The sequence below is a fragment of the Lepisma saccharinum genome, chromosome 4 (genome assembly GCF_977018435.1).
Source record: "Lepisma saccharinum chromosome 4, izLepSacc3.1, whole genome shotgun sequence".
NCBI lineage: Eukaryota > Metazoa > Arthropoda > Insecta > Zygentoma > Lepismatidae > Lepisma > Lepisma saccharinum.
In genome coordinates this window covers 59973204-60000462 of record NC_139232.1, presented here as the reverse complement: position 1 = coordinate 60000462, position 27259 = coordinate 59973204, and the positions used below count along the sequence as shown (strand labels likewise).

General features: G+C 38.2%; 1 protein-coding gene across 1 annotated transcript in view; it reads right to left on the bottom strand.

The window, feature by feature from the left end:
* Positions 1-27259, bottom strand: part of LOC145987164 (alkaline phosphatase-like) — a 56036-nt gene that overhangs the window by 16662 nt on the left and 12115 nt on the right. The window contains exons 3-7 of the mRNA XM_083121675.1: positions 20792-21012; positions 10621-10794; positions 7500-7691; positions 4164-4368; positions 2557-2691 (exon numbers count right to left, since the gene is read on the bottom strand). Of these exons, the coding sequence (XP_082977801.1) occupies positions 2557-2691; positions 4164-4368; positions 7500-7691; positions 10621-10794; positions 20792-21012 (927 nt within the window). The remainder of the gene's footprint in view (positions 1-2556; positions 2692-4163; positions 4369-7499; positions 7692-10620; positions 10795-20791; positions 21013-27259) is intronic.

Here is a 27259-nt window from a genome sequence, read left to right as displayed (position 1 = left end):
CATAAGAGCAATGTATTTCTCCTTGCCTCCTACGGCCATCCTGGCAGTGTTGCCAAACCTGATACACATAAAAGAGCTAAATTTCACCGTAAACGGAGTAAAAACTTTCAAGGAGCTAGATTTACGAAACTGGATAAAGTGCCTCCTGAGGTAATTTTAGGTGTCAAAAGAGTGGGGGGGGCGCTGTTAATACAGTTAGCTATAAAGTGATGGCAATTTATTCTTAGTTTTCACTGTCTAGATCCGGCGGCATCACCCATCTCAATAATCCAGCGATGGTCGTATGAAATCGAAAATAAAGTATTCCCGGATAACAATATTACGTCTTCTTCACGTCAGCCAAAGTGCTATAAAGAAAAGTAGCTGGGGATGTAAGAGGGGGTGGGCCGACGCAGCCAATATGACAATATTACGTCACGTGTAAAATGTATACTTATGACAGAAGTTGTCTATGTAAGCCGGAGCCAGTGATGGCATCATAGTGTGGCAGGGGGCGGGTGCCATAGTTCACAGCCAAACGAGTACATGAAAGAGCCAGATCTGGCTCCAAAAGAGCGAAGCTGGCAACAGTGATCGGCAGCTGCCGAAGAGAGAAGGAGGTAGGGGAAATTGTTCCTCTTCCCCTTAAGTCCCACAAAGCGGTTATTCCATCAAGTGGTCGAATCCCATCACCATTCTTCCAATTTTACTATCTTCGTATTTGCATACTTTCCGCCAGCCTTTGTGTGTAGTAGTTAAAATTACATTTTCCGAGTGTCTGTAAGGTAAGCTTTTTTCCTTTGTGTTCAATTACTCTCGTCCATTTAATAAATTGTCATTCATTCTCATCACTATTAACCATAGAGGAGGAACGAAATGTAGATGAAGAAAGAGGAGAGTCGAGGTTAGGTAATACTGAACTGCACAATCTGTATTCACCTCCTAAATTAAATGAAGAATACGTAATGATCTGTAAAATAATTAGATACATCGACATAATGAATCTCCAAATGCCAGTTATCCAGCCATCATTTTCCAGACAGGAACTTGATAATCAGGAATGCAGTATCAGACATTATCTAAGCTCTTCCTGGTCACCAATGGCGTAAACATGTAAACAGGTGAAACCAGGAAGAGGATAGAGGTAACTGACTCTGCATTTGCTTAGTAAAATCGATCAGAATAAATATCTGGGAGGAGAGAGGCCACGAGGCGGTTTTGAGCGAGATTGGGAGGGGCAGGACTGCGATTTGAGCGAGGAAACGTCGGAGAGAGCTGCAAGTCAAGCTCTCGACGCACAGTACAGTTGCGATCATAATTACTCACAGTGGGAGGTCCATCTCCAGGCAGAGACAGGTATACTTTTCCATTTACCATGTTGATCCAGTCTTTGGGTGTATAAAACTCAAGTGTTGTGTTTTGCCATATGTGTGTACGTTTATCATCTCTCGCACCTTACCATCAAGCTTACCGTGAATAGCGAGTTGCTCCATAATCAAGGATGAATAATGAGTGAGCTACACTAACCCAATTCGATCCCACATACCGAAGAACTTGGACGCAAGACCGGACTGGGAACATCAATAGAGCGGTTCAGTTTCATTAGTTCATTCTTCTGTAACATTCGGTTGGAGAGTTCATTTTTATTATTAGCCATCAACTCTGGGCAAGTCCAGGTACCAGGGGAAATAAGATTACTATTGGTCCTCCCACTGCTCAAAAGATTACACCAGCCGACTAAGCAGCTTACAGAAGTTCATTGCCTCGGAGCATTTCTTATGAATTTGTGGTGTAGTTGTACATTTGGAAGAGTTCAGATGAAATTGAAAATTATCGTTACCATCAAATTAATCAAAACATTATATTTTCAACAGATTATTTAGGTTTCAATTACTGTGCATAAATTTTAATGAAACAATTATTAACATTCAATCTTTACATGGTTTTGTAATCGATATAAATTAATGTCCTTGTGCTCTCACCTATGAAGAAAAAATACAAGCTTGATATTTTTAGAGCGTAATTTGAATTGTCTAAAATGTACATCTGTTAGAGATAATAGCATGAATAGTCTGTTATAACGAGGATGCATAGTGTATTAATCTTTTTCTGTGCCTCAACGGTTGCGAGGTGCCGTGGTGCACCGTGATCTTGCCCGGTGGGCCAGCCAGGCCGTCCTGATTACAGAGTCCGTATTGGGAAGCATGATGGTAACAAACTTGTAAGAAGCTCAAGACAAAGTTTGAGGGACAATTTAGAGACGGACAGAAGAAAATTGGCAAGGTTGGTAAATGTTGAATGGATCTTGTCCAAGACAGAACATATGGAAACGGTATGTTGCTGCGACAATGAACCTACGGGTTTGTTTGGAGTCTATAAGATTCCCAAATTGTTAGTAGTTTGGAGGTACAAAACAGGCTTAAAATAAGTAATATATTTTTAAAAAAACTAAATCTAGATTATCGAATGAAAATCTGTAACAGCAAAACCCATTCTAGATTGGATTGAAGAAACACATGAATTTGTTCATTCTGGCATAATGTGTCATCACACAAATCATATTTGTGAGGGTCTCACCTTCAACGAAAAGAATAAATCCGTTCTCCTCCCTTTGCAGCCTTTTGATAGCAGCGGAGACCATCTCCGAGAGTGTGGGTTCGGTTTCCGGGTTGGCCTCAATGAAGTAGTTCATGTGGCTGGTTTCGAATAATCCTGAGAATCAAAAAATAACCAAATATATAATGATTTATAAGTATATTGATTGATTTGGTGTTTTAAGTCCACTTTATGCACAGTAAGGCTAACCGGACTGGACCTACAGTTTAAAGTGGGATCCGAACCACTATGTGCCTCCACCGGGAATTGAACCCGGGACCCCCTTACAAGGCGACGACGCTACCACTGCGCCATAGCAGTAAATATATTGACGTACAATAAAAATGCTCGTGGATTTCAAAACTTTACTCCCTTTTTACTTGTATGAGCAAACTTCGGTATGAGAAAAATCATTTTATATCCGCATCCAACCATTTCTAACTTTTATATTGCCAAAACAGGTCAACGGAAGGACTATATAATATATAATCCGCATACGATTTGGTGTTAATACATGTTATGTTAACATGATTTGAATTATTGTTAATTGTTATTCAGGGGGTCCTGCGTTCAAACGCATGAAGCTCTCGGCTTTAGTGCGAACGGTCATGGACTTGATTACCGGAGGGAGCCCTCAAAAATGTTGCGTTCACTCAGCGTGGCGAGGACTTGTGGAGCTACTTGAAAAGATGTAGCGGGGTCCGGTCTCTATAGCCAGAATACAGCGGAGATGGGACTCGGTCAGCTGACCAATCATCATCACCCAATGAAAACGCCGCTCGGGCAGGTCGTGACCCTTAGAGGGCTGTTGTACCTTGGAGTTTAGTTTTTCATATTGTTAAACACTTTAATTCATAGATAACATTGAAATGGTGTAAAACAAAAGGGGGGTTTCGGGGGTTCAACTTCACCAAAATACTTTCTTCATAATAATACCAATAACGAATTATAATTACAATTGCTTTTAGCAAATATCTATAGCGAAAACTAGATTTCAATCAGGTGTCCTGTACTTAAAACTAGTTCTCAGTAGTCACATTTTAGTTTAAACCAAATTTTCGTAGTTGACTTACGAATTATGGTAACTTTGCCTCGGATTTTTTTTACAATATGTTGATTAGGCTTAAACTAGAATGCGACTAGTGAAAATTAGTTTTGATTATAGTTCTATTACTTAAATATCTTGGTCCTCTTATTATTGCTTTTAGTCTAGATAAGGTGTTTATCTACACACAGTGACCTTTAATTAAGAATGTTTGCTTGTTTTCCTGTAAAACCTGTCCTTCCTATGCTTATTAATCGACCTGTATATTATGAGGGGCACAAATAACCTTACTATAGAGCCACTCAACTTCTTAATTTCACTCAATCAATCATAAAAACTAGTTTTATCTATATTTAGATTCCAACTGTAAGATAACGGTTTGTGACAATTGTGACGTCACATCCCACCTAACTCTATGCCACAATTTTAAACCCTACAAGCATCCCATCAGTTATCGCCAAGGCTCGACCAAATATCCCCCATCTAACAATTCCCAATTTGAGTGATTTATATATATCGGGGTGTGTGTGTGTGTTGTGTTTACCCAGAAGGTACTCAGTGTTGTCCAAGTCCACATTAAGCAGTTGTTCTTTGTTCCAGACATAGGCATACGAGGCGTTAATCTCGGCTTTCTGTTGCTGCCATTGACTGATGAGGTCCTTGCCGTCCCTTCTGTGACCCCCGGCTAGGTGCTCTTCGTCCGCCACTTCTTGAGGTCGGAACTCCAGACGTCCACCGCCCATGATCACCTGCGTGGGTATAAGGAAGGTTCATCACAAATTCTTAAGTTCTCGATTGCGGTTTCCACAGCAAACGAGTATGGAGATTACTAAGCCCAGATGTGTGGTATGCAACATCGTGTGGTATGCAACATTCTCGGATATTGGTCACTGGAATTAGGACACAAATACTGATAATGAAAATATGATTATCCAGGTGACTATTGTTGGCATTTTTGCGCAATTTTTGTAGGGTATGTCCACTGCTAAAAGTTTTGTCCAGTATCAAGAGATCTTTTAAACGTAGAATTCCTTTAAAACCAATTTAAGGACTAGGTGAAGACGAAATTCTTAATTTATAAGAAATCTTTGTTATTTATCGTGGATTTTGAATCTTTTGACAAGACACTAACTGTTTCCTATGTCGAGAAACTCTGCAGTCATATGCGATGGGAGGAATATTAGAACAGGTACTTCGATCCTCTCGAAATTGTTCTGGTTCATTTCAAGTTACAGGAAAGCAGAAAGTTTGTTATTTTTATTGTTAAATAACAGAAAAAAGTTCAGTTAGTATTCGAGCAGAATACCCAATTTAAAAACGGCGTTAGATCAAAAAATAAATTCAGCGTAAAATACGGAAACCAGCTTATGTCTTTATACTCTACCATTTAAACAAAGATTAAAATTTCCAAAATTCCAAAAATGAGAGTTTTGTGTGAGAGGTATAACAACATTAATTTAATGACTAAAGTTTCCCCCTGGGGTCGAGAGGCAACCCAGGGTAAGGTGAAGTGAGCATATAACCTCTCCCTTGCCAAGACCGCAGTGCGTGTTCGATGAACACATCCTTCTCGAGGTGACCCTGATTTCGCTAAACACTGTGGATCTAGACTGGGAAAAATCCCTGGAGATAATCAGCAGCCTCTTCAGTACTGACCTAGAGTCGATGAGGACATCAGTCCAAAACAGTCTAGAACCAGACAGTCACAGGCGGAGTTGGAGCAACAGAATGGCTGTGACACTGCGAGGGACTAAACCCTCCAAACTGGCAGGCCGGAAAGCCATAAGAAGGAAGCCCCTTCATTCGGCTAGACTCACCGTAGGGCTTACACAGAAAATACAAGGTATGCAATACAAGATGTCAGAGTGTACAGAAGTGCAGAACTAAGCACCGAACATAAATTACTAATAATGAAACAAGATTTCAGGAAACTAAACAAATACAGAAAGGAAAGTACACAAAAATTAAAATAGGAGAACTAAGGACAGAATGTAAGCAAAAATAATTTAAAAGGCAAGTGAAGGTAGAGTTGAGCAAAAGAGAGAGCTAAGTATCCAGAACCAATATAAGAAGAATTAGAAGAAACATGGAATATTCTAAAAAGAGTATTGATTAAGACAGCTACGGAAGTTTGTGGCTTAACAACCGTAGGAGATCAAAGGAAAAGATCAAGTTGGTGGAATAACTTGGTTAAAGAAATAGTTAGAAGGAAGAAACAAGCATGGAAGACGTACATGGAAAATAAGACAGAAGAGAAATGGAAAGAGTATGTTCAGAGAAGAATGAAACAAAAGAAGCAGTCCAACAAGCAAAGAAAGAATCATGGGAAGAGTTTGGGTCAGAAATAGAGAAAAACTAACAAGGGAATAGTCGAAAGTTCTGGCAGACTGTAAAAGCAATGAAAGGAAAATATGGGAAGAGAATAAGAAACATAGGAGATGAATCCGGAAAGATCCAAACAGAAACTGAAGATATATTGAAGACATGGAGTAAGTATTACGAAAACACATTTAGATATGAAAATGGGAATACGAATGAAGAAGGTGCAATAGAGAGTGCAAATGTAGAAGAGAATGGAAGAGATGAAATAAAAATGCAAGAAGTAGAGGATGCAATAAAGCTAGTGAAATTAGAAGAAGCAGAAGAAGCAAACGGGAGATACCCAGAACTAATAAAGGTGGGAGGAAAGAAAATTGTACAATGGATGTGGAAGATTTGTAATGAAGCATGGAAAAGAATTAAAATACCCAAAGATTGGGAAAGAAACATGATCATACCAATCCACTAAAAGGGTAGCACTGTAAAATGTTAAAATTATAGAGCAATCTGTCTATCTTCAGAAGTTCTAAAAATATACACAAGAATCTTAGAAAGAAGGCTAAGAGATGAAGTAGAGGAGAAGTTAGAAGAAGAACAAGCAGCCTTCAGAAGAGGAAGACAAATGCAAGATCACATTTTCACGCTACGGCAAGTTATAGATAAATTCCTTAGCAGAGAAAAAGAACTATTTGTAGGCTTTTTGGATTTAAAGGCAGCTTTCGATACAGTACCACGTCAGCATTACATAAAATAGGAGCCTCAGAAAAACTAGTAAGAAGAATACAAAGTGTCTACAAGACAGTTAAAGGAATAGTGAGAATAAGAGGCGAGAAATCAAAAGAATTTAACATGAATAAAGGAGTTAAACAAGGAGATAGCTTCAGCCCCTGACTATTTTTACTCGAGGTTGGACTGTAATTACAAATTAACCAGTAGACCTACGTAAAAACGAGTTCTATCAAAATTTAGCTTATTCAATTCTGCGTTAAGCTATTATAACGATTTTTTTCCTTCGAGAATGCCTTCGATTTCCTATAGTCGTGAGAACAGAAAAAGAAGTGCCGTTTTTTTGTGTTTTCCAAACAACCGTTCTCTTTAAAGTTTCACAAAATGGCGTTGCTTATTTTGTTATATGTCTATCTAAACTAAACCTAACGTGACTAATTTGTTCTAAAACAACGAGATGATAATTATTTTACTTTTTATTTGGATGCACTTGTGACGAAACTCACGTTTCGAGAGGGAAGTTTGGAGGTTGTTCTGACGAGGTGTTTTTTTTTTCTTGTGAGTAATTCAATATTTTTTTCTGAAATCTTCCTGAAGATTTACAATCAACCAAGGAATCTACTAGTCAGTGTTATAATAATAATAATAATAATAATAATAATAATAATAACAATAATAATAATAATAATAATAATAATAAACATTTGTTAACAACTATGACACCATATCGTGTTTCTTGGCGTATTTGCTACTAGTATTTTATGTCATTGTGATGCAGTTTGTAAAACGCTCTGGTACTGCTTATTTTGCGACTAGACTACACGGCTGACCTTACCTTGATGTTACTTCCGGTTTCTCCATTGACCAACTGTTCAGCAATGTCGTCACATACGTCTGGATTCTGCCCACTGATTGTGATTTCGTGGTCGTTCTCCCAGTCTCTGTTGGCCACGTGAGAATACGCACCGGCTGGCGAGGCATGGGTTATGCGTGTGGTTGTTACGATCCCCGTGCCCTTTCCGGCTTCCTGAAATCAAACAAATGATCGAATGTGAGGGACCGGGAACGAAAATAAACGGGAAGATTTACCAAAGTAAAGAAAGTCAAAATGAAAACTGTGACTAGGACAGTACTATACTCTGTCCCATGAGTCTCTGGAGCAAGAGAACAGAAACATACCCTCTGCGCAAGTAATGACTCGAGAGGGCTCGAACAATGAACACGTGAGATGGAGAGGATTTACATGGAGGAAGCACCGCGTACTGCTAAGCTCCACCCACCCGCTTTCTCCCCTTCTCTATTGTTATGCGAGGTATTGCTCCACAGACTCCTGGGGCGTAGTATAGGCCACTTGATGCACAGTTAAAATGGAGACAACCAATATAACAGTTGCGGGAATAAAGCTTTCATACATTACAAGCGATGATTTTTCTCCTAGATTTGAATCGCGATAAGGGAGAATGAGTGACAAATATTATCAGCAACCTGCAAAAAGGCGTATTCAATCATTCATTTCTTCCAGACCAAAATCCTGGAATTTTTTAATATTATCTGTAATATCGCCTAAATATACACACAGATGTTCGCCACAAGGAACATTTTTCCTACTTTTTACATTGTATCAACAAACTGTTCCGTGTTATCTTCAGATAATTACTATTTACACTGATAAACATTCCAATCTATTCAAAATTCAAGTATCAAAGCTTTGCAAACAATTGTTAGACTTTTAAAAAAATCTGAAGATAATTCTCGACAAGCGAACATCTACAGGAAATCCATTTTAAACGATTGGCAAGACACCGGAGTAGCCCACAGCTTCAATGATATAACTCATAAGATGAGGATGTTATGGTAGCGATTGCGGAACGTGGTGCAGAATTTACCGACCGTTCAAGGCAAACAGCTGGCAGTTGAGACAAATGGGTTTCATTCTCGGGGAGGAATCCTAGCCGTTACATTCATGTGTCAAACTGAACCGGAAGTACTTCTCATTTGATTTCCTTAAGATCAATGTGACCGATGCTAGTCTGTGTTGTGTCCAACCGTGTCGTTCAAAATGGATTCCCTGCCTTAGGTTAATCGCGGCCACGAGGATGATCGATTGATTTGATTTATTTTACTTTCCTCTTCTGCCACTTTTGGCTAATCGCGAAGGTGAGAATGAGTGACGATTTGATGAAATTGATGAAGGGACACTCACAAAGAACACCAATGCTCAGGTTGGGATCTGAATCCGGGCCCTATGGCATCGTAGCGAGCGACGATAACCACTCCGCCACGGAGACCGGCGCATGTCAAAAGCAGTAATTGAGTTCGGATCCTTCAGTACCAAGAGCGTAAGTCGACAAATCAACATCGAGGCGTCCAAGCATTCCAATTATAATGATGATAATATATTTGAAAAATATATTAAGAGATATTTAAAAGGATAATTAGAGACGATAAAATCCAAGAAAAATACAGTCCCTACCAAAAGTTTAAGACCACCAATATTTTTCATATTAATGAATCCTGACCAAAAGTTTTTGGTACAAATATGTAGTGAAATTGTATGGAAGAAATATAGTGTGTGAGGCATATATTGCCGAAAAAATATAGGTATACGTCTTGTAGTTCTTGAAATACGAAAGTGGAAAATCAAATTTCTTAACTGAAAAATCCAGCATTTTAAAGTACAGATGAATGTGTATACACGAAACCGACGTCGTTATGACAGTACTGAATTTTTGCCAGTATTGTGGAACATGAACGAACGTTTTGGTGAAAAAAATTTTTTTTAAAAAAAAATCTCGTGTTTAATATATTTTTTCTAAAATTCGCAAAATAAAAAAAAAATACAGCGAAAACTGAGAGGTCTTCAGATAACAATATCTTCTTCAGCGACTGCACTGGAGTGAACAAATTTTATCAGTCATTAGTTCAAATGTGTGTCAATAGATGGCGCAGAAAGACATATCTCGAGTAGCAGCATTGTGCAAGTCCAAACCTGTTTTCGTTACGCTTGATAATAAACAGGCTGTTTGAATCGCAAGCTACGTGATAATGGGGAAAAAATCTGTGCCCGTGGCCGTGAAATGGCAAATAATTGGTATGTACAGATGCAATAGGTCTCATAGAGAAATTGCAGTCGCATTGAATGTGAGTTAAACCTGCGTGACGAACACAATAAACAAATTCAAGCAGCAAGGTACAGTGGTTGATAAACCACGCTGCGGCCGTCCCAGGGTAACGTCTGTACGCGAGGACCGGATTATCTCCGAAGTATGGAATGAGATTACGCCCCAAGAATGCCAGAAATTGGTCCGCAGCATGTGCAAATGTGTGTGCAAATGTGCTTGAAACTCAAAGATGGACTATTTACTATCAAAATTTCAGACTTCATTCATCTAATTTCAGGAGAAATGTTTGTTTCCAAGTATATTTTCAAAGTTCAGATTTAATGATTTTACAAATTGTACCTTTAGTTGCATCTATTAGTTATAAGTGCATTAATATGCTCTTACACTTTCTTGATTTTGATGTACCTTTCAATAACATTACATAATAATTCCAATTTTGTATTAAAGTGTTTATTTCATGAAAAGCACTCGCATATGTACTTTTTCTGTTTGTCTGAAAAACACATGATAAGGGGGTCTTAAACTTTTGGTAGGGACTGTATTAAATAGCCCGGTATTATCTGAAGATGTACAGTCACCGGCAATAAAAATGGGACACCTACATCCTGAAATATAGGCTTCCCTGCAAGACGTTATGTGTGTTGCCTAACTCTATGGCGTAAAGTGGATTTGAATAGTAAATTTTCAATGGGAACTTCTACCACCGCCTAGAGTTAGGCAACACACATAACGCCTTGCAGGGAAGCGAGTGTTTCAGTGCACCATTTTTATTGCCGGTGACTGTACTCGTAAATAAGATAGGAAAAATAAAATGGAAAGGTTTTAGATACTAACCTGGGCCCATCTGATGATGGAGTCTACCCTGTTGTTCTCGTTGTTCATGGCTCCGCAGTCGTTGTGCAGAACGGCTGCCGTCACACCGATGGTCGCATCGTTGCCCTTTACCCCGCACAGATAGGCGGTTGCTGAGCAGGCGGAATCGGCCACTTGCCTGTCCACGCAGTATGTCTAACAGTGCAGAGGAGGAAATATGTTAGTGCAGAGTATTCATGGTTGTGAAGAGGTTCTCCAAGCTAACGAATTAAGAACTCGTTATAGCCGCTTCATCGCTCATCTAAAGTACTTACTCTCTTTCTATTCCGGTTATCTTTTGTCGCTTATCTACCTCCTGGGTTAATCGCCACGCTGAGAGTGAATGGTAAACTGATGATGGGACGAGCACAGTGACACATCCGTAAAGAAGCGCCAACTTAAGATACATTTTTGGGGGACAAAGTATTTTTTTTGGGGGGGGCAGGTTGCTATAAACAATATTTTATTATTTTATGTATGTAAGCATGTAAATATATATATAACGTGAATTTTGGGTGGGCAGACTGTGCCTTGGCCACCCAAAGTCAGCGCCTATGCATCCGTACCTTACCCACGATTCGAAAATGAGTGCGTTAATTTTGCCTGTTTGGAAAAAAGAAAACTCTGATTCTTTTCAGTATCATGGCGAAGTAATGCATTGCAACAGCTTGGTATTTCCAGTTGGGGAAAATTTAGTATTTCTTTTGAAGCATATGAATATTATGTAAAATTGTGTATTTAGTTACCTCGCACAAGTACCATAAATTAGCAACCAGAAGGGGAATTCAATAACAAAGTAGGGAATTCCCCCAAAATAAGACCCTTCTATGCAGTGTAAGAAAGTAAGAATTAGTTTTTTACAGAAGAAAATGTATTCTCATCTTTGTTTATGTACGAGGACTGTAATATTAACAATAGGAATACAGTAAGTTTATGTCCCTTCGACTACTGTTCTGTTAAAGGATATTGTCCAGAAGCCTCCAGAAGAACTACAACGATATGTTCGCAATTTTCTCCTGTCCCAGCTTTTCAAGTACAGGTCTATAGCATTATTTTCAAATCATTTCCGAGAGCCCCAGTTACAACATGAGGTGCAGATGATACAGCAATTCATAATATCCCACATTAAATTCTTAACGCAGGATAGTAGATTCAAAGTAAGTTTTTGTGTTTTAACCAGCAGAATTTCTTATTTAAAAAAAACTGCTTGCAAGAGAACAATAAAAATGCAACTACATGTTACTTATGAACCCGCTATAAAGACAGAAATAGAACAACTGGCTATTACATCTGATGTGCGGGTGTCAACTGAAATCTCCTATAAATGGCTTTCCTTATTGTCTTCACTGCGTGAATTTTTAACAGATACTGAAATAGAATGAATGATAAGTGAGATAGATGCACGTGGGAAGCATGATCAGTGGTTTCGCCAACGACCGAATTCATACACCAGACAGTTGAATGAATTGGTCGAAGCTACGGACGGTTGTTTGTAAACTGTCAATTTTATCACGTGGAGGAACTTGGAATGTCCTTCAGCTTGATGATTAGGTTTTATAGGCTACAACAGCATTTATTTAATTCTAGGGAAAGGATTTTAATGTGCAAAATTATGGTCGGGAAAGGCAAAAAGAGGTTCTGAAAATGATTTTAAAAGCTGCTGATAAAATGCCCTTATTCAATGCTCTCTTTTCCTGCGCCTTCTGTATATAATTCACGCGGATCTCATAGAGAGCTGTGGTTCCACCGAATTGGTTTTGTTGAAGTTTGAGTATTCTCTCGAGGGTTTTGCTACATTATTATCTTTGCTACACTATTTGGGCCGCAATGATTATCTTATACCATTTTATAGCACTCGTTCTGCTCTACAAAATGAGACTATAGGATTGTATGAAGCTGCTCAAGAAGGGTGAAAATTATTTATATTTCTATCCATTTTTTAACAAAACATTAAAGAAAAGGAAGGAAAAAGGTGCTGAAGGATCAAAGAGAGGGTAAAAAGGGGATAAATGTGCTAATCACACGAAAAGGTGCAAAAAGGTGCAACAAAGTGTGTTCATTTTCCTTGATTTCATGTCCTAAAATACATATCTCAAACGATCGGTATGAAAACAGCCATATTTTTGGAAAGATGCTGCACCTTAAAATCCGCCCCCCACTAATAATATTACTGCCATCGGAAAGGGGGGGGGGTGACTTTATATTGCCTGCCACCCACTGCTTTCATAAAGTTCTATTGTTGGTTTTAGATGTCACCAGGAGCTATGGTTGACCTTTAGACGTCAATGAAGAGATTATCACATTTTCAAAGGGTAGGAGTATTTTCTATATTAATGCTAATGGCCTATTCGTCACATCTTGTTCCATATTGCTCAGAAACAATGGACCTTTCATCAACTTGCACATTGTTCACTTGTACAGTCACGAACACTTCTGGGTTCTATTGAAACTAAATAGAGTTATTACAGGCCAGCAGTGTCCGTGACTGTACGAGCGTAATGTCAACAAAATCAAAACGCTTGGACTAGAACAAAGAAACAGTGCCGACTACTTTCTCTGTCCGTGGCAACATCTGGCTACAAACTGCCTTAAGTTATTGACTGAGTTGGTGTTTTAAGTCTACTTTATGCACATCAAGGCTAATCGGGACTGGATCTATAGTTTAAAGTTGTATCCGAACGGATGTCGAACCCGGTACCCCTTGATTACAAGGCGTCGACGCTACCATTGCGCCATCTGGGAGGCCCTCCGCCTTAAGTTACGTACGTAGACGAAGTGTCTATAGTTTTCTTATTTTACGTCGCTTTTCTGCCTCTTTAGTCTAATCTCGATGATTGTGATGTGTGAATGGTGATTTGATTAAATTGATGGAATGATATTCACAAGGAAACAACCAGGACTCGAACTTAGAATCTTAGGTAGCGCTAAGCCACCGAGGCGACAAAGTCGTGTCAACACCTGTGGCGGAGTGATTGGCACAGGACGCTACAACGCCAGGGGTCCTGGGTTCGAATCTCGGCCTGGACATGGGTGGTATTTGTGAGTGTCTCTTCATCAAGAACATCACATCATCACTCAGACTCATCTTCGCGATTAGCCAAAAGTAGCAGAAAAATGAACGAAAGTAAAGCAAATTAATAACTCGACAAAACAGAAGATGAAATGTTTTTCTCCCCATTGGTGTCTGATAAGTTCATGCAGTTTTCGGGATACTAAGCACTCTGTGATTGGATATTATGAATTTTTATTCGATTTCCGCTAAGGTTCGTGATATCACGTAATCCTGATTGATAGCAACTGCCTTTGATAACGCAATTCTCTGTGTACACACAGTTTGGTTTTTAGAGTAAACAAGTGCTCTTGTCCTTATCTATAACAAATAATACACCGTGATTGTTAACTTATTCTAAACTCCGTACCATCTAACTGTAGACCAGGCGAACGAGAACAAGTCTCTGCGCAAGTAGTGACGCGAGACGGCTCCACCAATGAACAGTGAGAGAAACGGGATTGTGTAATGGGCGACGTGAGTTGTTACGTACCCAATAGGAGCAAGTAATGTAAATAGTTTGCCAAAGAGGAATAGAGATGGCAGCACCAGGCGTGCAAGATTAAGAATTGGCATAATATATGTGAATAACTTTATAAATAAGAACAAAGCAAATTGGAAAGATGAAAAACAATAGAATATATTATAAGAAGACAAAGAATAAATATGAAAGAAATAAATTAATATATATATTTTATAAATCAAATCAGTCATCAAATGTGAGTTAATATGAAAATTAAGGAATGAAAGCACTGATAAAAGTTCGTGTCTTTGAACAGATATTGCATCTGTCTGATTGATTTATCATTCCCATAGCGGAAATTTTGTTTACATCAGTGGCGTGCGCGTTCCAATCGACGCCCCACAGCACTTTTTGGTTGCGCGTTTTAACCGTAGCACCTACTTGGATGCGCGTGTCAATCGTTTGCACCAAGTATACACTCTGTTGTACCTAGTTAGTGTTGGCGCGTTCCAATCGCAGCCGCAAGGGAGGATATTAGTATTATACCCAAAGCTAAAAGGAAAAAGCTGAAAAGGGATAAAGGAATTCGTTAAATCGTCAAAACATAAATCCAGAGGGAAGTTTACAAAGAAGACAAGAAGGAAGTCCAGATCCAGAACGTCCATTAAGAGGGTAGTCCAGATCCTCCTTATTGAGAAGGAAGTCCAGATCCAGACCGTCCATTGAGAAGGTAGTCCCGATCCAGACCGTCCATTAAGAAGGAAGTCCAGATCCAGATCTGTCCATTACGAAGGAAGTCCAAATAAAAGAATATTAAAATAGAGAAAATAAATAATAAAAAGCATATTGAGATGAAAATTGACTGTAAACGAGAAAATTATAGAAGAAAGTAGCTTATCATGTAAATATTCTTACTCCATGTATCCTGTGTTTAAATAATATATTCGTGTAAACGTCTCCATTGGAAGGCATCCTGTCTGGTTTCGTTGTCTACAAAGAACCCTATCCTGTAGATAAGCTAGCTGAGGTTTAAGATTAAGGTTTATGTACCTTTGCACCAAATGGAGGTAGCATAAATAAATGGCGACCAACTTTTGGGGCTAGAGAATTAGGAACCAGACAGCGAAGAGAGAAAGAATAATTGAAAATGGAGGAAAAGGATAAAGATGGAAATGAGAATGGAGAAGCTACAATGAAGGAAGACGGAGAAAAATGGGAGACTTTCATTTGTTGCGGAGAGGAAGGAAACAAAGAAGAAATTATTGTTTGTACCACATGTAAGGAAATGAGAGACTGGATGTGCGAAGGAATAAGAAAGGAAAAATATATATCAATAAGCGAAAGGGAAGAAGGCTACATATGTAAGAACTGCAAGAAAGAAAAGTTGAAAGAAAAACAAAAGAAGACAGAAGAAATAAGCTTCATAGAATTGTTTCAAAAGATGTCAATGCAAATGGAAGTTAATGCACAGAGAATGGAAGAAAATAGCAGAAGATTAGAAGGGAAATTTGAAGAGAATAATAGAAAGGCGGAAGAGAACAACAGAGAATTAAAAGAAAAACTAGAGGAAAATAATAGAAAGATCGATGAGAATAATAGGAGATTAGAAGATAAATTTGATAACAGGTTCGAAGAGAGTAATAAAAAACTGACAGATATGATAGAAGAGGGAAGAAGCGAAAGTAGATAAATGTATGCAAGAATTGTTAACACATGCCAAGAAAACAGGAAGTTGGTGGAGAAGGAGATAGATGAGGCAAAACTGATGATAGATGATAGAAGTATTGAGACAAATAGAAGAATAGAGGAAGAAGTGTCGAGGCTGAGAGAAAAAGGCACGAGAACTGCAGGAAGTTCAGGAAAGAACTTTGATAGTGGAAAAGGAAATTATGGAAAATAGAACCAAACTGAAGGAAGCTACGATGAAAACGGATAAGAAGGAAAAGGAAACGGACAGAAAAATAAATGGGGCAGTGTCAAGGATAGAGAAGAGAGAAGACAGAAAAGAAAGTAGAAGAAGTAGAAAGGAAGTTAGGAAAGCTATCCGTCAAAGAAGGAAACATAAAACCTAGGTTTCGAGAAAGTGAAGAAACGAATGTTAAGAAAGATCTGAGAGAAGAGAGCTCAAGCGATGAATCGACGACGGAGGAAGAAGAGAAGCATAAGAGATATAGAATAGCGGGAGGTCACAAGAAAAGGAAATGAAAGAGTAGAGAAGAGGGAAGTAATAATGAAAGGCTCTTAGACATATTGGAAAATGAATTCCCGAGAGACGAGAACTATAGGACCAGGATACCTAGGCCACAAGAATTGCAGCATCTTCCAAAATTCAACGGGAATATATCTGATAAATGTCCCAGAAAGTTTTTGAGGGCACTAACAACAAATGTCAGACTTATGAGTATCCCCAAAGGAATTATTTTGAACGTCATAGAGACATGTTTTGAACAGTCGGCAGCAGGATGGTATCAACTAAATGAGCACAAATTTAGAAATTTTAAGGAGTTCAACCGAAAATTCCTGAATTACTACTGCAGTGAAGACATAAAGGAAAGGCAGCTAGAAGCATTAAAAAGAAGATATGTAGATTAGTCAAAAGTCGACAGCCTCTAAGAACATACATGGGAGACTCTTAGAAGCTTCAAAAACCTAAAGGAAGGATGCAGTGAAGAGGAGCTGGTGATTTGATTAAATATATAAGAACCGAAGATGTGCTAAGAAAAACTCAGAATTCCTGGAACGATAAGAAAGGAAGATTCTATGGAAAGAGGCAACATTCAGAAGAAGAAGGGCGCTCAAAACCAAAGTTCCGGAGACAGGAGTTTGATGTAAGAAGAATAGAAGTTAGAATCCAGACACCAAGTGCAGAAAGAAGAGACGTAGGAAGAAACAATGGAAGATATGAAAGAAACATAGACTCTGTGGAAGAAAGAGAGAGAAACGATGATGGATATCGAGGAAATTGGAGAAACTTGAGAGGCCGAAATAATTTCCGAAGATACGGAAGAGGAGGAAATCAGCGATGGAGGAACATATATGAACAGAACGAAACAGAATACCGAGTAAGTGTGCCCAATGAAGAAATGGAAAGGAGAAATGCACTTCCGGATGTAGTAAGAGACGAAACCATAGAATTAGCCAAAAATTATTGTAATGACGCAAGAAGATTCCAAGAGGGAATTAGAGCAGATGAAGATCCAAGGAATGCAGAAGAGAATAGAGGGTCAAACATGTAAGGCTCTTGCAGCATCTCCCAGGTGTGAGTGCAAAAACAGAGATAAATGTAAGGCAGGGAGAAATTGTAAATAGAAATGTACATAGTGAAAGAGAAAGTCTTGAGTTATATTTAATAGAAGAGCCGAATTTCAATGACCTGAAGCCAGGGAGAACTTTTTAAGTAAAGGCAAAAATTATAGAATTAGAAGTAAAGTGCCTAATAGATTGTGGTAGTGTGGTAGAAGTAATGAGTTATGATTGTTGGAAAAGGATAAAAGGAAAATATCCACAAGCTCGTCTAGATGCATCAGAAAGGGATAAAATAAGATTGGTCATGGCAGCAGGGAAAGAAGAATATAAAATACAGGGAACCGTCAGCGTAATGATGAACCTTCAAGGGTTAAATATTCCTGTCAGATTTCTCGTAGTAAAAGGTCTAAGAAGTGATATGATATTAGGAATACCATTTTTGGAGAAATATGATGGTCATATTTATATCAAAGATAGAAGATTGAATCTAGAGTCATTGGAAGAAGAAAGACTAGATGTTCCTATGGAAACTGTAAACAACGAAATGGAGAGAAAAGAATGCATTGGCAACCTCAATTTAATGTACGGACAGATGAAGGCAGTATCAAATGATATATGTAAAGAAATTGAAAGTAAAATGAATAAAGAAAATGATGAATACACTGCATCTGTTGAAGAGATAAAGAATAAGGTTGATGAGTGCAAAGATATCTCCAAAGAAGAGAGGAAGGAATTATAAGAAGTTTTGTTAGAACATAGGAATTTGTTTAGCCAAAAGCCAGGACTCAACAGAAGGTATTCCTACGAAATAGAAGTAGATACAGAAAGACCTATAGTATCTAAACAGTATCCGATACCTTTTGCAAAAAGAAAAGCTGTAGAAGAAGAACTTCAGAAATGGTTAAGATGGGAAATTATAGAAGATTCAAATAGCATACATGTAAGCCCTATGCATGTAGTTGACAAACCCAATGGAGGAGTTAGACCAGTCTTAGATCTGAGAGAACTAAACAAACACGTATTACTTCCAAGAAACCAGGTGGATAGAATAGATGAGATACTTTACTTCTTTTGATTTGACCCTAGGATACTTTCAAGTTGAGGTCGAGAAGAAGTCAAGAAAGTATACAGCATTCAGATATGGCTCAAGATTGTTTCAATTCAGAAGATTGCCATATGGTTTAAATTCATCTGTTTCGGCATTTATGACTGCGTTGAACAAGATATTTGGGATAGAAACTAAGCATTGGTTAGATATATATGTAGATGACATGTGCATTCACAGTAAAGACTGGGATTCATATATAAGAAAATAGATATCAAGAAAGGAGATTTGGTGTTTTGTAGAACACATCCGGTGAGCAAAGCTTCACAGAAAGCTATCAAAAAGCTATTTTTCATATATGGAGGCCCATATGAAGTGATAAGTACTTTTAGAAATACAGTTCTTCTAAAGCACATAAAAACAGATGTAGAAAGAAGAGAGAATTTAGACAACATTAGAAGATATAATTGTACAGAAGAGAAGAAAGAAAGCGTCAAGAAGAAATAATAGACTTGTACATATATAATTTGAAAAAAAATTGTATCTGCATATATATATATATATATATATATATATATTACGACAAATTTTTTTATAGCCAACGGGGGGAATATTGTGTTAAGTACCCAATAGGATCAAGTAATGTAAATAGTTTGCCAAAGGGGAATAGGGATGGCAGCACCAGGCGTGCAAGATTAAGAATTGGCATAATATATGTGAATAACTTTATAAATAAGAACAAAGCAAATTGGAAAGATGAAATACAATAGAATATATTATAAGAAGACAAAGAATAAATATGAAAGAAATAAATTAATATATATAGTTTATAAATCAAGTCAGTGATCATATTTGAGTTAATATGAAAATTAAGAAAGTCAAAGCACTGATACAAGTTTGTGTCTTTGAACAGATATTGCATCTGTCTGATTGATTTATCATTCCCATAGCGGAAATTTTGTTTACATCAGTGGCGTGCGCGTTCCAATCGACGCCCCACAGCACTTTTTGGTTGCGCGTTTTAACCGTAGCACCTACTTGGATGCGCGTGTCAATCGTTTGCACCAAGTATACACTCTGTTGTACCTAGTTAGTGTTGGCGCGTTCCAATCGCAGCCGCAAGGGAGGATATTAGTATTATACCCAAAGCTAAAAGGAAAAAGCTGAAAAGGGATAAAGGAATTCGTTAAATCGTCAAAACATAAATCCAGAGGGAAGTTTACAAAGAAGACAAGAAGGAAGTCCAGATCCAGAACGTCCATTAAGAGGGTAGTCCAGATCCTCCTTATTGAGAAGGAAGTCCAGATCCAGACCGTCCATTGAGAAGGTAGTCCCGATCCAGACCGTCCATTAAGAAGGAAGTCCAGATCCAGATCTGTCCATTACGAAGGAAGTCCAAATAAAAGAATATTAAAATAGAGAAAATAAATAATAAAAAGCATATTGAGATGAAAATTGACTGTAAACGAGAAAATTATAGAAGAAAGTAGCTTATCATGTAAATATTCTTACTCCATGTATCCTGTGTTTAAATAATATATTCGTGTAAACGTCTCCATTGGAAGGCATCCTGTCTGGTTTCGTTGTCTACAAAGAACCCTATCCTGTAGATAAGCTAGCTGAGGTTTAAGATTAAGGTTTATGTACCTTTGCAACAAATGGAGGTAGCAGTTACCCGATTTCTTCCTAAGCCTTGCAATCTTTTGAAAAGGATAGGTAATACCGAACGCACATGGCAAACGGACCGTATTTTTGTCTCCAGGTCCGTACGATTGGTTTAAGAATTTATTAGGGAAATATTAGGGATAAAACTGCAAGAATAAATTTTGACAAGCCGTGCATTTAGAGTATGGACTAAGGTCTGGACCGTACGTCCGTACATGGCATGAAATATCCGTACATGTACGGTCAGGACCGTAGGATTGGAGCGGTGCGCTTTCACCACTCGATTTTTCTCCTCCTCCTCTGCCGATATGCGCGGCCCTGCTCTACAGTTAGCTGGGACAGGGTATAGCACATGAGTCAACAGTAACAAGAAGGGGTGTGATAAATTCCGAGACGAAGGTTGTCCATGGTATGCTAACACGGCTGTCTAACGAAATGCAGAACCGGTTATATCTGCCACGTTAGCAAAGGTGGGCACAAAGAGCATTTATGAGGTACACACACACACACACACACACACACACACACATATATATATATATATATATATATATATATATATATATATATATATCAGAGTTTATCTATCGGCATCAGAAATACCAGCTGTCAGTTGTATCGTTTATCTGTAGCAACTTTTCTAAAAAGCTTCACAGACTTATGAATCATTCTTACATATCCTTACCTTTGAAATGCCCGTATAAGGAAACGTTTCCATATTGAGAACTGTTTCCTCTCCAGTGGCATTCTCCTTCTGTCCTTTGTAAATCCTGCTGGCGACTATCGTAGGCTCCGACATCCCATCGCCCAGGAACAAGATGGCGTTCTTCGCCACTCCAGTGTTTAGCTTCTGCCCCAGTTTGTTCTGTAAGGTCTTCTGAGCATTCGACACCCAGTAGTTAGCACCTGGAATGGCAACAAGATTATATTCAATCCTACTTTTAATTGAAAAATGCCATGTGTCAATTTTCTCGCTCACAGCAATTGACATTTTCTTGCGTGAAGAACCTCAATATTTATATGACCAAATTGCCCCGTAGAGGAAGAACGGAAAAGAAATTAACCTTCGTGAGAAAACTAAATTGACGATTCCTGTATACAAGACAACGTTATATTGAAATTATTTCATAGTACCAACAATATGAATGGAATGACCTCCCCCCACCACTGATCTCAGCGAAGTTCCACCCTGCAACACACAATTTAAACTTAAAGAAACATCTACTGTTGTCCAAACAATACAGTCTGGCTTTGGCTTTTCTGTAATGAACAGGAATGAGATATTGGTATTAATTTTAGTTTCAACATTGTATAATTATAGTAATGATAGCACTCTAATTGTGGTTTCTGATTTAACTCTGTATCTTCAGTATATTAATTGTTTACATTATATAAGTATATAAAACTTTTAAATATATTTTTCTACTCCACTGTAGAAGTGATTTTCGGAAAGTGTAAAGTATCAATTGAAATACGTATTTGACAAAGGTTTGTTGTAAGAGCGGTCCGGGAGGCCGAAACACGCCCTCTCAATAAAGGGCGATTCTATTCTAATTATTCTAATTATTCAATAAATAATTAGGCTATGTTCACACTGAATCCGGTTTAGACAGATCTTTTAAACGGCCGAAAACGGCAGAATATGAACTCCATATAAATAAGTGTAAGTATACGGCGCACGCTTTTAGAAGGAACATGGGTTCGGCCAATACCCAGCCAGTGCTACTGCGCTGTTGCCAAACTAACTGCTAGCGCAAGGGAAGGACAGAAAATTCGCGATGTGTCCATTATTTTGATAATGCATGCACACTATAGGCCTATATGAGTACAGTGAAATAATATAGTGAATATTTTTACACAGGATTATAATATAAATTTCACTGTAGCATATACGAGAAACCCATACCTGAAAGAAGCTTGAAGGTATTTATTGTAGAGGAACTGCCAGGTCGCCATCACCGCTCTTGTCATCTTCCTCGGTCTCCGTGTCACTGATTTCACTCATTTCCGAGTCACTCTCCTGGAGGTTAATGATTAGATTTTGCACCTTTGGTGCCTGTACTACTGGTGCTAGGTTTTGAGAGTGACATTATTTAAAATAAAAAGAACGCACGGAACACCCACTATTGCACGAAAGGGCTGTATTTAATCTTTTCACAAACTGTTTTTTGTGGCGCACGAGTGAACGATAAGCGAATAATTTTACACCGGCCTTGCTACGAAAACGCTGAACTCAAACTGACCCTGACTTTCAATGTTCGAGAACTTCCAGAACAATGAAGAGTCGTTGTTTATATCGAGGCGAATTTAACACCCACAGTTTTCCCTAGAAACAACAACTCAGCTGCGTCAACACGGTGGCCACGAAAGAAACAGGCGGAAGGAAATGAAAGGTGATGTTTCCCTTGTTTCTTCAAGGAACGATAACTCCGGCTGTAGGCGACGGAAATTAATGGGACTTGGACAGTCAAGTTCGAAATGTCTTGCTCCATCTTATGATGAACCTTAAAGTGACGAGTTTTATGAAAACTTCTTACGCGCAAGAAAAATACAGAACACGGCTTTTACTTCCGCGCCGCAGTCTCCTAACTGTACAACGTTGCAGTCCTGCCATTGGCTGGTCGCCACGCACACCCTCTGCGTGGCCCCGCCCGATATCGCTTCTAAAAGCGTGCGTCGTATAGTCACATTGGAACAGATCTATTCTGGCATGCACGTACATATTTCACCAACCACCGATTCGAACCACATCATTTTCATTTTTCGGCCCAATTCGCTAGAAGTGTAGTGCTGTGCACTCCTTATAGCCTACTTGATTCCTTACGTTTTTTGGGTGCCAATAAAACGTTTGTTGAGTTGGTTTGCAAACATAAACCAGTACATAATTAACAGAACTATCATAATCTGGAGGCAGAAAATTTTTGCTTAAAATTATAGGGGAGTTGCAAGCGCTGTGCGAATTCAGCTTTTGCTTCGGGGTGCCGGGGAGAGGTCCACTCAGTGGCGTATTTGTGATTTCATTTTGGGAGGCAGGTTTTTTTTTGGGGTATGCACATTTATATATGTTACCAGTCAGTAAACTAAACTACTCGGTGGGGGCACATAGTGATTCGGATCCCACTTTAAACTGCAGGTTCATTCCCAACAAGGACGTATTTAGGGGGGTCCAGGGAGTCCGGACCCCCCCCCTAAATCTTACCAAGTTCAAAAATAAAATAACGAAAATGTACTTTTCGGCATAATACTGTACTCGATTGTACTATAATCGATGGTTATTTATTTCGTATGAACTGGGAAGGCGAAGGTTATTATATTTATTATTATTATTATTATTATTAATTAGATCACACTGCTTTGAAGGACAGTACCAAAGAACATTTATACACACCACTACTTATGATAAAATACATAAAATATTAATCAGGAACTTTACTTTTCGTCAACTGGATCTAACGTTGTACTTTTTTTATTAGTCAATAAATATTCAATTCTTTATCTATTTCACATTAATTTACTTTATTTTTATACAAAATTTGGCGATCTTAAGTACACGCAAACTAAATAATAAATATATGATGTTATATCTATATTCTTACACCATCTTTTTATGTATTCATGTAATAATAAAAATGCAGTATTAATAAATTTACATATTTTAATTAATATTTAATATCATTATTTTAAATTAAACATTATTATTATTGAGACACTTGGTTCGGACCCCCAGAAATATATTTATAGATACGTGCCTGATTCCCGATTAGCCTTTCTGTGCATAAAGTGAACTCAAACTCAAAGAAAACAAAACTATTGCCTTGCGGTTCTAAGAACCTTAGAATAGTTGTTCTAACCTGGGTCTTTAAATCGTATAGCATTTACAAGTAATTTAGAAACACTTAGTTAATTTACATTCTAAGGAAACTCGACCGCATACCCAAAGAGAACTATCGAACCAGTAACACCGAAGACTTGACCACATTTCTAGTGGGAAACTCAAACTTAACGTCTATTTAACCTACCTACAAGTTTCTTGTGAACACTTTAATACACGTAAATTCTCAGCATTATGTCATGAAAACGTAAGTGGGAAAGGTCTGTTGACTCGATGAACTTGGTCAGCTGCATAATAGTATCCTTCCTTAATCCACAAGGCTGCATGTTTTTCGGCAGGGAAATCTTTAATAAAAGGAACATTAATGGACACGAATGATTTTTTCAATTGCGGAGGAGGAACAGAGTGGTTTAATGAGATTTTGGAAGACAATCATTGTTTGTGTTATTTTTTATGGGTTTTCGGAATACTGAAAGGTCGATACCGTGATAGGGGGAAAAAATTCCGGCCGGTTCCCGACTTCGAGAAATTCCAAATTATCGTGTTTAAAAGTGTTTCTCGATGTTTTCTACATTATATGTTTCGGAAATTTCTTGATATTATCTGTTTTTATTACAGAAATGCAAAAGCAAGCAACTGAGGGAAAGTAGTGTGTAGAATTCCAGATTTTTCACGCTGTCGGGAAATTTCGAAAATTTCCCAAGTTAAACTGGAAATGGAGAATACGAAGTATTTTCCGTCCCAAACGTCAGATTTTAAAATGTTCAGATTCCGATCCCGTCCGGCACAGCACTAATATCTTTAAAAACGATAAATTAATTTTAAGACAGAGTTTCCTTGCTTCCGATTGCGGTAGTTATTGATTTATGGTTTATGTTCGTTAACTAAGTCAATATACTTTTTGTTGTGCACTATTGTCACCCAAACAACGCAAGAAGTCAAGTTTAAAGAGCGCACGGCCCCACATTTCTGGCGAATTCTGCTGGAAAAAAAACTCCTCCTGCAGGTTCCTAATTTGAATTACAACCGTGGGGCCGAAAGGGTGAAGCGACTTACAGCCAGAGCTGGTAACCAACTGGAAAGATGGCTTTCACCAGCCAAGAAGAGGAAATTATTTCTCGACAGTGCTTGTGAAAATTCAAAGCCGCTCAGAGGGGACTGTTACCCGTGCATCCTCCAAATTTGAATTACAAGGTTCAAGCCTATCTTGAGTTAGGGCCAGAAGGGTGAAGCTACTTGCAGCCCGAGCGGTAAGAATTGACAATATAGAGAAAGTCTGTAATTCACTTCCTACTTCTTATACTCACTCCTTATGCACTCCTGGTGACGTATCTGGAGTTACGATTTGGGGGTCGCGTGTTAAAATTGTACATTTACGTGTATAAGCTGTAAAATGACGTTGTTATTTACCGCGATAATTCTCCATAAAGAAACACAGGCACCATCTTTCATGTAAGAACAAATGACGTTCAAACATTGTTCGTTGGTTATGTGCTACAAAACTAGGAATTGCTTATTGAAAGTGATCATTGGCCCACAAATCATTCATGGATAACCATTTCAGGTAAGGTTAGGTTAGGTTTAGTTAGGTTAGGCAAGCATTGTTATAATATTTCGTTCGTAAAACTCAGCATATACTCCACCGCTGATTTCAGGGAAAATGGCGTGTTCCGTGAAACATTGTTCGTCGGTTACATGCTACAACACTAGGTATTCCTTATTGAAAGTGATAATTGGCCCACAAACCATTCACGGAAGGTTAGGTTAGGTTCAGTTAGGTTAGGCAAGCATAGTTATAACATTTCGTTATATACACCTATATAAAAAAAATTCAATCGGCTTTTTTTTTCTAATTTCCAGACGTGACCCCCGGTTTTTTACAATAGATTCGTGATTAGGAGGCCAAAATTAGTTAGTATATCAAAAATTAACAAAATTGGAGACTTTCTCTATATTGTCAATTCGCTCCGCCCGAGTTGGAAACCACCTGAAAAGATGGTTTTAGAAAGCTATTTACGAGTAAATTTGTTGGAATCGGGACATCGACTATTGAAAACAAATTTACCGGGCCGCGGTCTCACGCAGGTTGAGAACCACTGTTCTAACGTTCTCTGCCACGTACATCAGTTCAGCCGAAACCAGGTCCAATGTGACTCTACTCTTAGCAACAGCTCAAGATTATCTTATTATTTTGGAACTCTGCATCTTTTCGTCTTGTTACGTACCCAATAGGCCTAATACTTGTAAATAGTTGCTAAGTTGAAACAGAGATGGCAGCACTGGACAGGTCAAAATGAAGATCGCCGTATTATAGACAAATGATAGTGTATTTAGGCATAAAAGTAAATCAGGAAGATGAACAATAATAAAATACAATGCAAGGAAAAAGAAAAGATATAAAAACTACCAAATTAATAAAGATAATAGCAAAATTAGCAAAGTGCTCATATGCAAATATATGCGAAATATAAAGAAGTGAAAGTACCGCTATAAATTTGAGTGTCCTAACAAATTCTAGTCTTTTGTCCATATTCAATTTATTTTTCTCGCTTCATTGTATGGTTTACTTTCTGAAAAAGAACCCTACTCCGTAGCCGTAGCATAAAGGTTTGGCACCCTAAGGATGTTGCAGTCTCCTTTCTATACCCCAAAGTTAATCACAACTACGAGTACGATGGGGATAAGGCAACAAACAGAATGAAACAGCCATGCTCGGAATTTGAAGCTAGGATAATCGCTTACATAAATAGTTGATTATAAAAATTGTACATTACATGATGTGATATCCTGAAACTAGACGACCGATACAGGCTCTTCTAAATTTATAGATTGTGAAGTACGTGCTTCAATACTGTCATCATCGCCACAGAAAATTTGCTCATACTCTCATATCTTTCGTTCAGTGTACGTACAATTAAATCAATCGAGATTCCTCGAACATTCTCGTATGACTATTTACCAAGGGCGAAGGATTTTTCATTTTTAGTCAGGGAGGAGGGAGCAGAGTAAGATATCACATCTTGACGTTAATGACATTAATGACATTAATTTGGAAAGAAAAGTAAAATAAAATTAATAAATAAATAGTATGTGTAACACAAGAAGAAACATCGCAAAGTGATTCCGGACGTCAGGTGTTGGATTGTGTACTAGAGTTTTATTTTTCTATGTTATTAGAATATAAATAGTATCCTGAGAGATATTTCATACCGAGGCGACAAACCACAAGTGTCGCTTGAAAACGAGCGGTCGGTAATCAATGCAGCCTTTCGAACCGTAGGGACACAAGCTCTGACTGCACCGATTCCTCAAGGAGATTTT